This window comes from Phocoena phocoena, chromosome 4, assembly GCF_963924675.1.
Source record: "Phocoena phocoena chromosome 4, mPhoPho1.1, whole genome shotgun sequence".
Taxonomy (NCBI): Eukaryota; Metazoa; Chordata; class Mammalia; order Artiodactyla; family Phocoenidae; genus Phocoena; species Phocoena phocoena.
Window position 1 is genome coordinate 12,582,873 of NC_089222.1, and position 12,108 is coordinate 12,594,980.

The following is a 12,108-nucleotide window of genomic DNA, read 5'->3' on the forward strand; positions in this document are numbered from 1 at the left end:
TTCTTTTTTAATGTATATGTTTTTTATTCAAGTATAGTTGATTTACAGTGTTGGGAAGACTGGTTTCAATGGAGGTTTTCTTCCGCTTTTCTCACTACCACTCCTATATGTTGTCATATGACAGTGATCTTGGGGACTAACCCCAGCTTCACTCACAGTTGCTGGGCCTCCAAGCAAAGACATAGGACCTGGAATGGCCTAGACCCCACAGCCAGAGACAGACCCCGAGCTCATGGAGGGTGAAGGGCTCAAGAATAAAGTATTGTCAACTCCTCGTGCTCAGACACCCGAGTTCCTGAAGGAGCCAGCGTCTTCCCGCTGACCCAGAACCCACAACCCGTAGAATGTTGGCCTTTCTTGTCCTCTCTCTTGCCCGTTACCTGGCTGGGTCAGCACGCTGTCCGGTCCCCCTAGTCCAGCACAGAATCCAAGAGGCTGACCTGAGCCCCTGTCCCTGTGGTGCCTCTCCCTTCCCTGGATGAGCTCGGCAGAGCCCGTGTGTGTTGAGGCAGCTTCTTCTCAGCCTCATCCGCTAGGCATCCCTAGGAGAGGAGGTTGGGCCACCTTAGCTGCTGGGCACGCCCTATGTGGCCTTGAACAGCCCCCCCAGAGAGGACAGTGAGCCAGGGTTTGGGCCCCTGGGATACGTGTGCCTATGTGTGGGTTTCCCGTGTCTTGAGATAGGCCTTCTGGCAGCTTGGCCCTGGGGGAGTGTCTGTATCCGTCAGGCCCAGGAGCTGGGAGCACCCCCTTATCTCATGGCTCCTCAGAGCTGAGTAAATGCTGGAGGATGGCCTGGCCAGCTGCAGCCACTGCCCCCTGGACACCCCGTGGAGTGTTTGGGGGCACTGCTATTGTGCTCTTATAGGTTTCCTTCCTGTCTTCTACAGGCCTTACTTTGAACTCAAGGCGAAGTACTACATGCAGCTTGAGGTACGTGTGGCCTTTGGCTTTGAAGCAGATCGGAGTTTTCTGCCCTCAAAGCCCCCTTTCTGTAGTGGGCTTTCAAATGGCCCCATGGCTGCCAGTGAGGGGGACACATTCTTGACCAAGTCTTCAGCCTTCAGAGTGGTCTTGCCGCGTCCTTAGTGCTCTCTGCCGCCCTCTGAATCTGCTTCGGTCGCTTTCCATATAGTACTCGGTTAGTGGTTCTCAGCAGGGCCCGGGAGCTTGCTGGCAGTGCAGATTGCCAGTCCCGCCCCAGACCGACTGAACAGAGGCTCTGCAGGCGGGGCCCAGCCATCTGGGTTTTAACACACCCTCCAGGGGGTCCTGATGCACCTCATGTGTGAGGACCACAGCTCCCGAATCAGATGGCTGGAGTGTGGGACTTCTGTGGGAACTTGACTCCCACTGCTGCTTCCCTGATGGGCTTATTCCCAGTGGTTGCTCCTGGGTATAGAGCTCAAGTTGTCACCTGGCTGGGAGTTGCGGAGTGGTGGCTGCTCTCATATCTGCTGCGTGGAGAGCTGTGGAAGGGGATCAGGGCCCCAGTCGTGTCTTGAGGGTAGAGTGATGGGCGCAAATGTTTGAACCCGTCACTCAAGAGCATCGCCAGGCCGGCGGGGGTGGCCTCACTCACAGAGCCTCCCGTTCTCCCGAGCAGCAGCTGAAGAAGACGGTGGACGAACTGCAGGCCAAGCTGGCCCTGGCGAAGGGCGAGTACAAGACGGCCCTGAGGAACCTGGAGACGATTTCCGACGAGATCCACGAGCGGCGGCGCTCCAGCGCCATGGGGCCCCGTGGGTGCGGTGTCGGGGCCGAGGGGGGCAGCCCGGCTGCCGAGGACCTGTCGGGGCGCAAGCCCGAGCCTGACGCTGTTTCTGGTGAGTCAGGGGCACATGTGCAGCTAGTGCGACCTGCTTCCTGGGGCCTCCCCCATTGGTGGGACACTGTGTTCACCAAGATGCTACTGAGCATCCTGAGTCAGGCTTCTGTGGTTAGATATGTTTGGGAAATGTTACACTTTCACTCCTGACATTCCAAGTACATGTTAGGGCACTGAAGGCTCTGAGAAGTCCCGCAGGGAAGAAGAGTCATCTGGAATAGGGACTTGGGAATCAGATTTGATTCAAGTCCTGACCTTCCCACTATGACTAGTACATGACATGGGCTAGGGTGTAACTCCTGTCTGTTTCTTCCCCTGTAAAGCGGGGGGCACATGAAGGTCCCTGTCGTCCACTACAGAGAGCGGTCGTCAGGATTAAATGAAGGAGCACTGGCCTCCAGTGGTCACTGCACATGTGTCTGTCCTTGGGGACCTCTTTTCCAAGGACCACCCCTGGGAAATGGATACAGAGGGTTGTGGTGGCTCCCTCTATGTCAGTCCAGAAAACCCCCCCCAGCACTGTCTCTGCACACATCCTTCTCTGCCTTTTCTGTGGAATCATGGCCGTTGGCCCTTCCCCACACTCTGCCCTTGGGTGTTCCTTAATTCAGCCAATAAACATTCAAGTGCCAGGCCCCAGGTAAAAGAAAAGGAAAACTAATTTGAGCAACCATGATGTGAGTACTTTAGTATACATCATCTCATAAGCCCTGTGTGGAGAGGAACATGAAGCTCAGAGAGGTTAAGTACCTTGACCAAGGCTACACAGCAGGTCGTGGAGATGGGATTTGAACTCAGAGCTGAGCCCGTTTTCTGTGCTCAGCATTACAGTACTTCTCGTGGATGATCATCTGTGGGATGCTACAGGCTGTTTCTAAAGCAGAGGGAGGAGGAAAGGGGAGTGGGATCATGTGTGGGCTGAGGGGGAAATAGTTCAAAGCTGAGGCGGCTTTCAAACCGTGAGAATGACGTGTCTCTGGGCCTTGGTCATAACGGTCCACAAAACAAAGGAGGCACAAGCTACAGAGCACTGTAAGGGAACTGTGCTCTCCTGTGGCCAGTAGTGATCTAGCTGGGCTCCGAGCACGTCTTTTATGAGATCACAGGTTACTCAGAAGATGGTCCCAGCAGACACTCCACGCAGGGCCGTCTCGTCCAGCAGCTTCTGCTGCCCATCCCGTGGAAGGAGGCAGCCCTGAAGCCTGGCTGGCTTGGTTCAGGGTGCGTTACACAGGCCAGCCCTCTTCCTGTGCACGGGGGGATCTGTTTGGGGGACTGGGGTGGATAAAACCCCCGATCTGTGGCTGAATTCACCTTCCACCTTCAGGCAGTGTCTGGTGACGCTGACTTCTAGGGCAGGGCTGGAAAGTGATGGTAAGGACACTGAGTATCCATGGGGTCCTGTGGCTTCCCTGCAAGGTGAAGGGATCCTGGGATCAGGTGGTTGGACCCTGCAGCTGCCAAGCCCTGTCTAGCTCCTGCCTGCAGTGGATGCGTCTGGAGACGTGTAAGGAACTGGGTGGCTGGCTGTCAGGCCTGGGTGATGGCTGTTCTCTCTCCTCCTAGTGGCCTCCGAGGCCTTCGAAGATGACAACTGCAGCACCTTTGTGTCTGAAGATGATTCGGAGACCCAGTCCGTGTCCAGCTTCAGCTCGGGTCCCACGAGCCCATCGGAGATGCCCGAGCAGTTCCCCGCAGCCGTGAGGCCCGGCAGCCTGGACCTGCCCAGCCCCATGTCCCTGTCGGAATTCGGGATGATGTTCCCGGTGCTGGGCCCCCGCAGTGAGTGCAGCGGGGCCTCCTCCCCTGAGTGCGAGGTGGAGCGAGGTGAGTTGAGCCCCCTGCTCGGGGGAGCCTGCCCCGGAGGCCACGCTCAGGGCCTCGGTGCACATGCTGTGGTGTGGCAGCCTGAGATGGCGCCCAGCTCCACTCCCAACCTGCTTCCTTCTGTATCTGCCATCACAACAGTCCTCTTGACAAGCACCCGCTAGAGAGGTTTCTGTTTCCCAGCTGTTACATGCGTGTGACAGATTTCATCTGCAAAGATGAGGGACATATACGGTTTCCCGCACAACGAAAGCAGTAGGCAGTCCTGTGATGGAAGCGCTTGTGTGATGCGCACAGTGGGGCCACACTGGGAGTCTGGAGGTTGAGCCGGCTGACGGGCTGGGGCCCAGGGGACCCTTGGAATTGTCGGTACTCACCCCGTGATCTTTACGTTTCTACAGGAGACAGGGCGGAAGGGGCAGAGAATAAAGCAAGTGACAGAGCCAGCAACCATCGGGGTCTCGGCAGCAGCGGTGACAGTGGCGAGAGCCCGAGCAGCACGTCCCCCGAGGGCCAGGCCTTGGAGGACAGGATGCGGCAGCTGTCCCTGCAGGGCTCGAAGGGCAGGGACAGGGTCATCGAGGACATAAACGTGGTGCAGATCGGCTGATCGAGCCGCGGCTCTGGCCCAAGCGCATATCAATATTTAGACATGAAACTGTATGGAGAACAATTGTGCCAATAATCATTTAATATATGCCAAATCCCAAGCATTGCCTCTAAACTGTACTAATGACGTTTCAGTGAACTTGAGAGCTGAAGATGTTTCTTCTGGGTAAGAGCTCTCAGGCTGGTGTTTTTCAGCACAGAGTCGTTGCAGGTGGGCTGTGACCAGGCCCACGGCCTTTGTGGAATGTCCCCTGTCAGTGCTGTGGAAGCAGTAACCAGTTCCTGGGAAAAATCCCCGAGCCGGTAAAGGGGCCGGGGAGCTGAGCCCCCAGCGGGCTCGATGGCTGGCTCGATTGGGGAAATGGCCTTGTTCTCTCCTTTATATCCCAGGGGATCTAAAGGAAAACAGGTACACAAGACAAAACTCAGATATTCAGAACGACACCTTTTTGACCCAATGAAGGCTTAAAAAAAAAAAAAAATCCAAGGACACAATTCATTTTCATCATCTCTGGTTTTCAGAGGGGGCTTTTAAAAAAGTGAATTTGCTGGGACACCCATTAAAATCATCTTCTGTAAAAGGTCACCAAGAGCTGCACTTTTGGGGGTGGGAAAGGTGAATGCTGGTGTGGGGATGGGGGGGGTGGGACGAGGGCAGCAGGGGCCTGTCACAGAAGGGGGTTCATGGCTGTGGAAGAAAAGGTTCTATAGCGTAAACCTCATCCTACCGGCCCAGGGGACTTATTCTAAAAGAAGTGCATGGGGAATGGTTGCCAGTGTTGTTCTAGATTGACAAGGTGTTTCTTTCTCTGTAGGCTGTAACTTTAAAAATAAAAAAATATTTAAGGGTTATGCTGCACTAGTATTTCTTAGAGGAAATTGTTCCTTACAGCTAGGAAAGGGAGGAGGCACATGTTGGCAAAGGCTGTTAAACAGAAGCAATGGTGTCTGTTATGCTAAGTGTAAGTGTTCTATTACTGCTTTTCTTGTTTTCATGGTTACACATATTTAGAGCATTGTATTTTATTCATCCCTTTTTGTTAAGAAAACTTAGCGTTTCTAAAAGAAAGAAAAGCAACCCCATTCAAGTTGCCCATTAAGTCTGTCAAGCTTATATATTTGTCATTTGTGTAAATCCCTTCATACTGTCCTGTTTTCTCCTTTTTTAATGACTGATACAGTATCCTAATTACAAGGTTATTTTGTACTTGTCTTAATACCTTGAGTGTAATAAAAATGGCTTAAGAAAATGTCTTTCTGTGACTTCAAATAAATAAGAAATCCTGATGTTGCCTAAATCTTCCAGACAATCCTCTTGCCATAAGGAAGAGCATGGAATGCAGTGGTCATCTGTTCTTATTTTCAGTTAAGGTCCTGGATCCTAACAATTTAAGCCCTGATTACCAGGTTTGAATCAGAATTCCACTTCTGCTGCTACTAAAGCCGAGCAGTACGGAGACGCAGTGGCAGGAAAATAAATAAAGATGAGGTGCTTATGCTGGAGGCCTGGTTCTCCTGTCTGTGGCACCTGGGCATCTCCTAGGTCTCAGCCCCAGAGGTTGATTAGTGATTCAGGTATACTTGGGCACTGGACTTCGAAAAGCTCCCCAGTTGTTTCTATTCTCTTTCTATATTGGTCCAACCAAAATTAATCTTTACTTGTACATCGTGAGTTCTGTTTAGAGCTCTGTTACAGAATTCAACATTACAATATAGTAAATTGTTTATATAGGTCTCCTCCATTGGATTTTGAGGGCAGGGATTAGGTCTTAGTTTGCATCCCGTATAAGATCTTTCTTTAACACAAAAGGTTCAAATCATGTTTATAATAAATATACCTCTTATGCTTTAGATTTTTCTTTAAAAAGTAATAGGAAAGTAATCCACCTAAAATATGCTAAAAGTGAAAGCACTATTTATCAAAGTGAAATCTCACTATTAATCACTAGTACAATCTACCACTGTCCTGAATGTAAAAGAACAGACTTTTTTTTTTGTAAAAGTGTCAATTTTCATGCAAGTAATGAGTTCTGTTTTAGATGGAACATACCACATGAAGTCCTCTAATAATTTCTCTAGGTTAAACTATGCAGTTTCCATAAGTATAAACAAACATTTTATTTCAATTAAAGATAATAGAAATACAAAAGAAGTTTTAATAATTAGAGATGATGAAAAATCCCACTGTGTTAATTTTTAGATCTTTAAAGTCTTGAGCATCATTCTACTCTGATGAATTTTTATGTAAACAACTGGGAATTTATACATAACAGTATCCTGGCAATTTTTTCAAACACAACCCAATTACCATATATTAAATCCTCAACTGTATTTTCTTTAGAGTGATGTTGCCATAAGAACACTGAACTACAGAGCAATTTAAAAAAGACTATACAAACTAAATTGTAATGTCTTCAATGTCTCAGACGACTACTTTCATCAACCTGATAAAAACTACACTGATGAACATACCTCAGTTCTCTTTACATGAGTCAACGGGAGACAGGTATCTAACGTCAACAACCTTCATTCTGAAGCATGAGCATCTTCATGCTAAGTTAATTAGTATTAAAACTTTATCCTTTCATAACCTATGGGCAACAGTAAGCATTTAAAGCCATAAGTAATGCAGAATTAAAATCTCACGGTAACATGATTCATTTGATAATTAGGTGCCCAGGATGTACAGCAGACTCACGACACAAGCAGGTCTACCTTAACAACATGCTCTGCCAAGAAGACAACATGACATAAATACTTCAGAATATTATCCCAGCCTACTGTTCCACTCAGTGAGTGAGTCTACACCCCTCACTTTCCTCGTCTGGTCTCGGTTCCCTCTTAGCAAGGGCATCTATCTCAGTGCTCGACTGAGCCTAATCTTTAAGCATCTACACTTTTTTGTACAATGTGGCCCCTAAATGCAAGCCCACTCCATATATACACAAAACCATGTAAATGGTACTTCTAAGTAACACAGGGTAATTCTGACTACATACAATTCTCACCACACACCCTGACTTCAGCACCAAATTCCACAGGAACGCTTTTAGAGATTTAATTCTGTTCTGATGACTGTGTTCAGTGTCCTGGAGATCTGTGTCCTCACTTGAAGAGATGATGTTTGCTGAGTATAAGATCCAGCTATTGCTGAGGTTTCTCTGTCACTGCAGTTGTGTTGTCTTGATGGGGATAATACTATTAAAGTCCAAGAAAAACGGTCCTTCTTGTTTAGGCAAAAAAGTACTGGGAATGATATTGTAGACCCCAGCAGGTATATTTTCTAGTTCCAGGTAGCAAAACCCACACCTATATTCAGGGAAAATGAGAACAAGGTTTTCAGGTGATGATGCCACAGAAAGTAAAGTGTTAATTAGATAGCAATCAAAATGCCAACATTACCTGTAGTCACCACTAGATTTCCTCTGAAAGCCATGGGGACCAGGGTCTCCCACCACAGAAACTGTTACAACTTCAAATCCAACACTATATTGCCTAGCAGTAAAAAAGAACAAATTATTGCTGTTATTAAGTCGTCTCAAACACATACCCCAAATAACTATATCTAAAGTGCAGATGGACTATTAAATCAAGTACATGCTTCTAAAGCTTCAGTAGGAGGAAACAGCACTCTGAGACACATGCATACTATTTTTACTCTTAATTACAGAAAACACCATTTATGTTTTGAAATTGATGCCATAAAGATTAACATTTTATTAAACTTACTTTAGAAGAGACTATTTTTACCACAGGCTCTCAGAGAATAATGTTAAATTTAAATGATAAAATAGTGTATCAGGCAGAAAAAGAACAGGAGAGGACCCTGAAATAAGATCTAAATTTACAGAAATAATTAGCGTATGGTACACATGGCATTCCAAATCAGTAGGGAAAGGATTACTTATGTAGGTGGTGATAAGGTGACAAAAGCTTAGAAAAAAAAGTGTTAAACTGTATTTCACACCAAATACAAAATACACTCCACATGGACTTGAAACAAATAATGTAAAAAATAAAACCATAAAAGAACTAGAAGAAAATACGGTAAAAATTTATTTGATATTAGGGTGAGAGTTCCTGCCCACAGCAAAATAAACCAAAAGAAACAGATCTGATTATAAAGAAACATTTTTTTCTATGTGAGAAAAAAAATCTGGGAAAAATACCTGCAAATATGTGAAGGAGTTAATACCTTTACATACATACCCTTATTCACGCTTACAATTAAGAAAAACGTGACAAGTCCAACAGAAAAATGGTCAAAAGACATGAATAAATATATGAATAAAGGAAAAAATATACATCGTCAATAAACATTTTTCCATATTCAAGCTACATGGTAATGAAATACAAAAGGGCAATTAGGTACCTTATTTCACTTATCAAACTGGTAAAGGCTTTTAAAATGATGTGGAAAAATAGCTTAGTCTTATCTAAAGGATAAGTTTCTTTTGAAATAGTCTATAATTACAGGAAGGCAAAGTTAAGCCTAGTTTTATTTAGAAGCTAGTACTATTTTTATTTGTATTCTCTGTATTTTTTAAACCTTTTAAAATTGTGAAATATAACACAGTGCACATAAAACAAATATACAGCTTAACAAATAATTCATAAAGTGAACGAACACCTGGGTTACCCCCACCTCAGTCAACAAAACCCTCTCAGCACTGCAGAAGTCCCTGTGTGCTCCCTTTTGATCACCGCCTCTGTCCCCCAGAGCTAACTTGCCTGGTCATCACTTTCCTGCTTTGTCTATAGTCTTGACTACCTAAGTGTGCATCCTTCAACAATAGTTTAGTTTTACCTGTTCTTGACTTCATACAAGTGGAAGTCAAGAACAGGTAAACAGTCACATATCCTGTTATGTGGCTTCTGTCGCTCAGCCTTGCTCCCAAGATGTACCCATGCTGTGGGGAGCTGTAATTTATTTTCATTGTTATGGCGGACTCTATTACTGTATAACCGTTTTATAATCTTAAATGCCACTGATGAACACTGGCTTTTCTAATTTTTGGCTCTTACACAATTTATTGGCCATTTGGATTATTTCTCCTATGACATGCCTATTCAAGTTTTTGTTTTTATTTTTTAAAAACTGCAGACTTGGGACTTCCCTGGTGGTCCAATGGTAAAGAATCTGCCTAACAATGCAGGGGACACGGGTTTGATCCCTGGTCAGGGAACTAAGATCCCACATGCCGCCGGGCAACTAAGGCCACATGCCACAACTACTGAGCACGTGTGCCTCAACTAGAGAGCCTGTGTGCCGCAAACCACAGAGCCCATGAGCCCTGGAGCCTGCACGCCACAACTAGAGAAGATAAAACCTGCACGCTGCAACTACAGAGAAGCCCATGCGCTGCAACGAAAGATCCCACATGCCGCAACGAAAGATCCCACATGCCTCAACGAAGATCCCGTGTGCCGCAACTAAGACCTGACGTAGCCAAAAAAAAAAACACACAAAAAAACTGCAGACTTTTTCTTACTAATGTAGGATATTTACAAATCTTTTTATGTGTTCTTTGTGTCTTAAGTCTTTCCTTATCCTGAGGTTCTCATCTCCTGTATTAGTAATCCACCTGGAATTGATTTTTAGATTGGGTGTGAGACAGGGGTCTAATCACCTTTTTGGTATGTGGATATTAATTATTCCAGCACCATTATTGAATGGCGCCCTTTCCTCACTCCTCTTCAATCATAAATTAAGTGTCCACACATATATATATTTCAAAACCCTATTCTGTTCCACTAAACTCATTTTTAATATAACATTATTAAGAAAATTATTTATCACAAACCTTGGTCCTCTTAGCTCGATCAGTAGTGGCCCAGTCTTCTCTATATGGAATTGGTAAATGGGGTTATTTTTGTGAGTCTCTTGGAAATTTCCACATCCTCCGGCACTCTGACCACTCCACTTTCCATTAATCTAATAAAACAAAGCTTTTGTATTAACAAAACTTCACATTCTATAATTCTATTTTAAAGACAAAATTCCTTTGTGCCTTAAAAAAAAAAGAAAAAAGAAAAAAAAAAAGCAACTCTCCACCGTGGCTGCATCCTCTCTCTCCAGGCTTTATTGCCACCAGCAGCCAGCATCCCTCTCCAAGTCAGCCCGGCTACTTTGCTACTCTCAGCCCTGTCTCCAACTCTCAGCCTTCAAGTCTGCCCTGCCAAGAATTCTCCCTAAAATCCTCTTCCACACGTCCAGCCCGCCCTGCAGAGTCAATCTCAAATTCTGCTTACGGCCTTTCCTACTGACCAAGGTTTGCATTAGTCTTCTTTCTCTGAATTAATTTTTTTCCCACAGAATCACTTAACGGTGCTCACTGAAGAGCTTGTATTCCAACCCAGACTGGAGACTACTTACATTTCCCTTGTAGTCCTGTCAAGTCCCAAAATGTTTTTACTTTGTAAGAAATTGTTAAACATGAAAAAAAAAAATGAGAAAAGGAGAAAAAGGAAGGGGAATTCTAAGATTTCGATGAGATTATGACCCAGAGAAAAAATTCTCTTACCTGCTTTGATATGGTATATGGTGAAGGAATCTTTGAAAAAGTAAAGCTGCATGCTGAGTATACCTAGAGTAAAAAAAAAAAAAAAATTATTATAGTGATAAAATTTATGCTTATAAAAACACTAACGTGATGAAAGAATGTTTTGGAAGACTAAGAAATTAGTTGGCATATATAATAGTCCTGATTCTGTAGGCAGCCTGGCATCAGGGCAGGAATAAACAACTCTGGGTTGGGCGGCTAAGGCTCTGTCCGCTGCTAACTGTATGACTCAGGACATACCACAATCTCCCCAGGCCTTGGCTTCTACATGTGAAGAATGAAGGGGTGAAAGCAGCTCCCTAAGTCCCTTTCGTCACTAAAAATCTATTCAAATTGAGCTTCTTGACTGATCTACGACAAACAAATCTATGCAGAACAAAATTACAATGGCCTTCCCAGCTACCCGAGAGCCATGTTTATAGGCAATCGATTTCCTTTCACTAAGTTCAAGGTCTTCTTTTTCAATTCAATAAAAGTATTATATAGACTAAAGGAGCTTTTATTGCTCTGTGAATTTATTAGTCCAACATACCAAATTACCTCAGGACTAAACAACTACTCTAAAAACTAAAATGTTCAGTCAAAATAAAAATGTTACCATTCAAAAACATTATTTTCTGCATGAAGCATCATCATAATTTAATACTGAATTGTTATACAGATAAACACACGCTCAACAATATATAGATTAATCTTTATAAATAACCTTTTTTGTAGATAATCCCACTTACAAAGCAGAGACGTTACGTACTTTCTATTATTGTTCTGTCATGTTGGTTTACTTACCCGGACTGTGTAATGGATTGTGTTCTGTTTTTCATACTGAGAAACCACTAATGTAAAGGTATGGGTCCCAGGTGTGGTTAGCTTTATCTTAGTTAAATAATGAGGGCTGTTAATTCGAATCCCATCAATGTACGGAGGTGGGTCAGCTGCAAATAAACAAGTAGGTTTACAGAAGACAGGACTTTAGTTTTTAAGTTTTATGGTTGATGTAGGAAAAATAATTAAATGGATGGACATCCCCTTAATTAATTCATCTTTAAAATATAATGTACTAAAGAATTAAATTTCAATTTAAAACTTTACAATTAAGCAATTTAAAACTTTAAAATGAAATAGTTTCTAATAAGTAAAAAGAGATCTTTTGGAATACATCCAATCCCTGCTTTTGCCCTATGTTTTATTCTTCTCTCCTGGTAGAGGATTTTAAAATCAAGATTAACTTTTTTTCTGTTAAGGAAATTTTTTAAAAAGATACAAAGAAGTAAACATATATAT

General features: G+C 44.3%; 2 protein-coding genes across 6 annotated transcripts in view; one reads left to right on the forward strand and one right to left on the reverse strand.

Annotated features, from left to right (window-relative positions):
* The window catches only part of SH3BP5 (SH3 domain binding protein 5), a 79,092-nt gene extending 74,827 nt beyond the window's left edge, over positions 1 to 4,265 (forward strand). The window contains exons 6-9 of the mRNA XM_065876749.1: positions 891 to 933; positions 1,607 to 1,826; positions 3,395 to 3,655; positions 4,057 to 4,265. Of these exons, the coding sequence (XP_065732821.1) occupies positions 891 to 933; positions 1,607 to 1,826; positions 3,395 to 3,655; positions 4,057 to 4,265 (733 nt within the window). The remainder of the gene's footprint in view (positions 1 to 890; positions 934 to 1,606; positions 1,827 to 3,394; positions 3,656 to 4,056) is intronic.
* A 2,039-nt stretch (positions 4,266 to 6,304) lies between these two features.
* Positions 6,305 to 12,108, reverse strand: part of CAPN7 (calpain 7) — a 37,396-nt gene continuing 31,592 nt past the window's right edge. For 2 of the 5 annotated variants that reach the window (XM_065875753.1, XM_065875751.1), the window contains 4 exons: positions 10,789 to 10,851; positions 10,069 to 10,199; positions 7,667 to 7,759; positions 7,429 to 7,573 (listed from right to left, as the gene is read on the reverse strand). In XM_065875753.1, coding sequence (XP_065731825.1) covers positions 7,429 to 7,573; positions 7,667 to 7,759; positions 10,069 to 10,199; positions 10,789 to 10,851 — 432 coding nt within the window. Of the gene's footprint in view, positions 7,574 to 7,666; positions 7,760 to 10,068; positions 10,200 to 10,788; positions 10,852 to 11,613; positions 11,760 to 12,108 lie in introns of all 5 variants that reach the window. The other 3 variants (XM_065875749.1, XM_065875750.1, XM_065875752.1) reach the window with 3 other exon arrangements.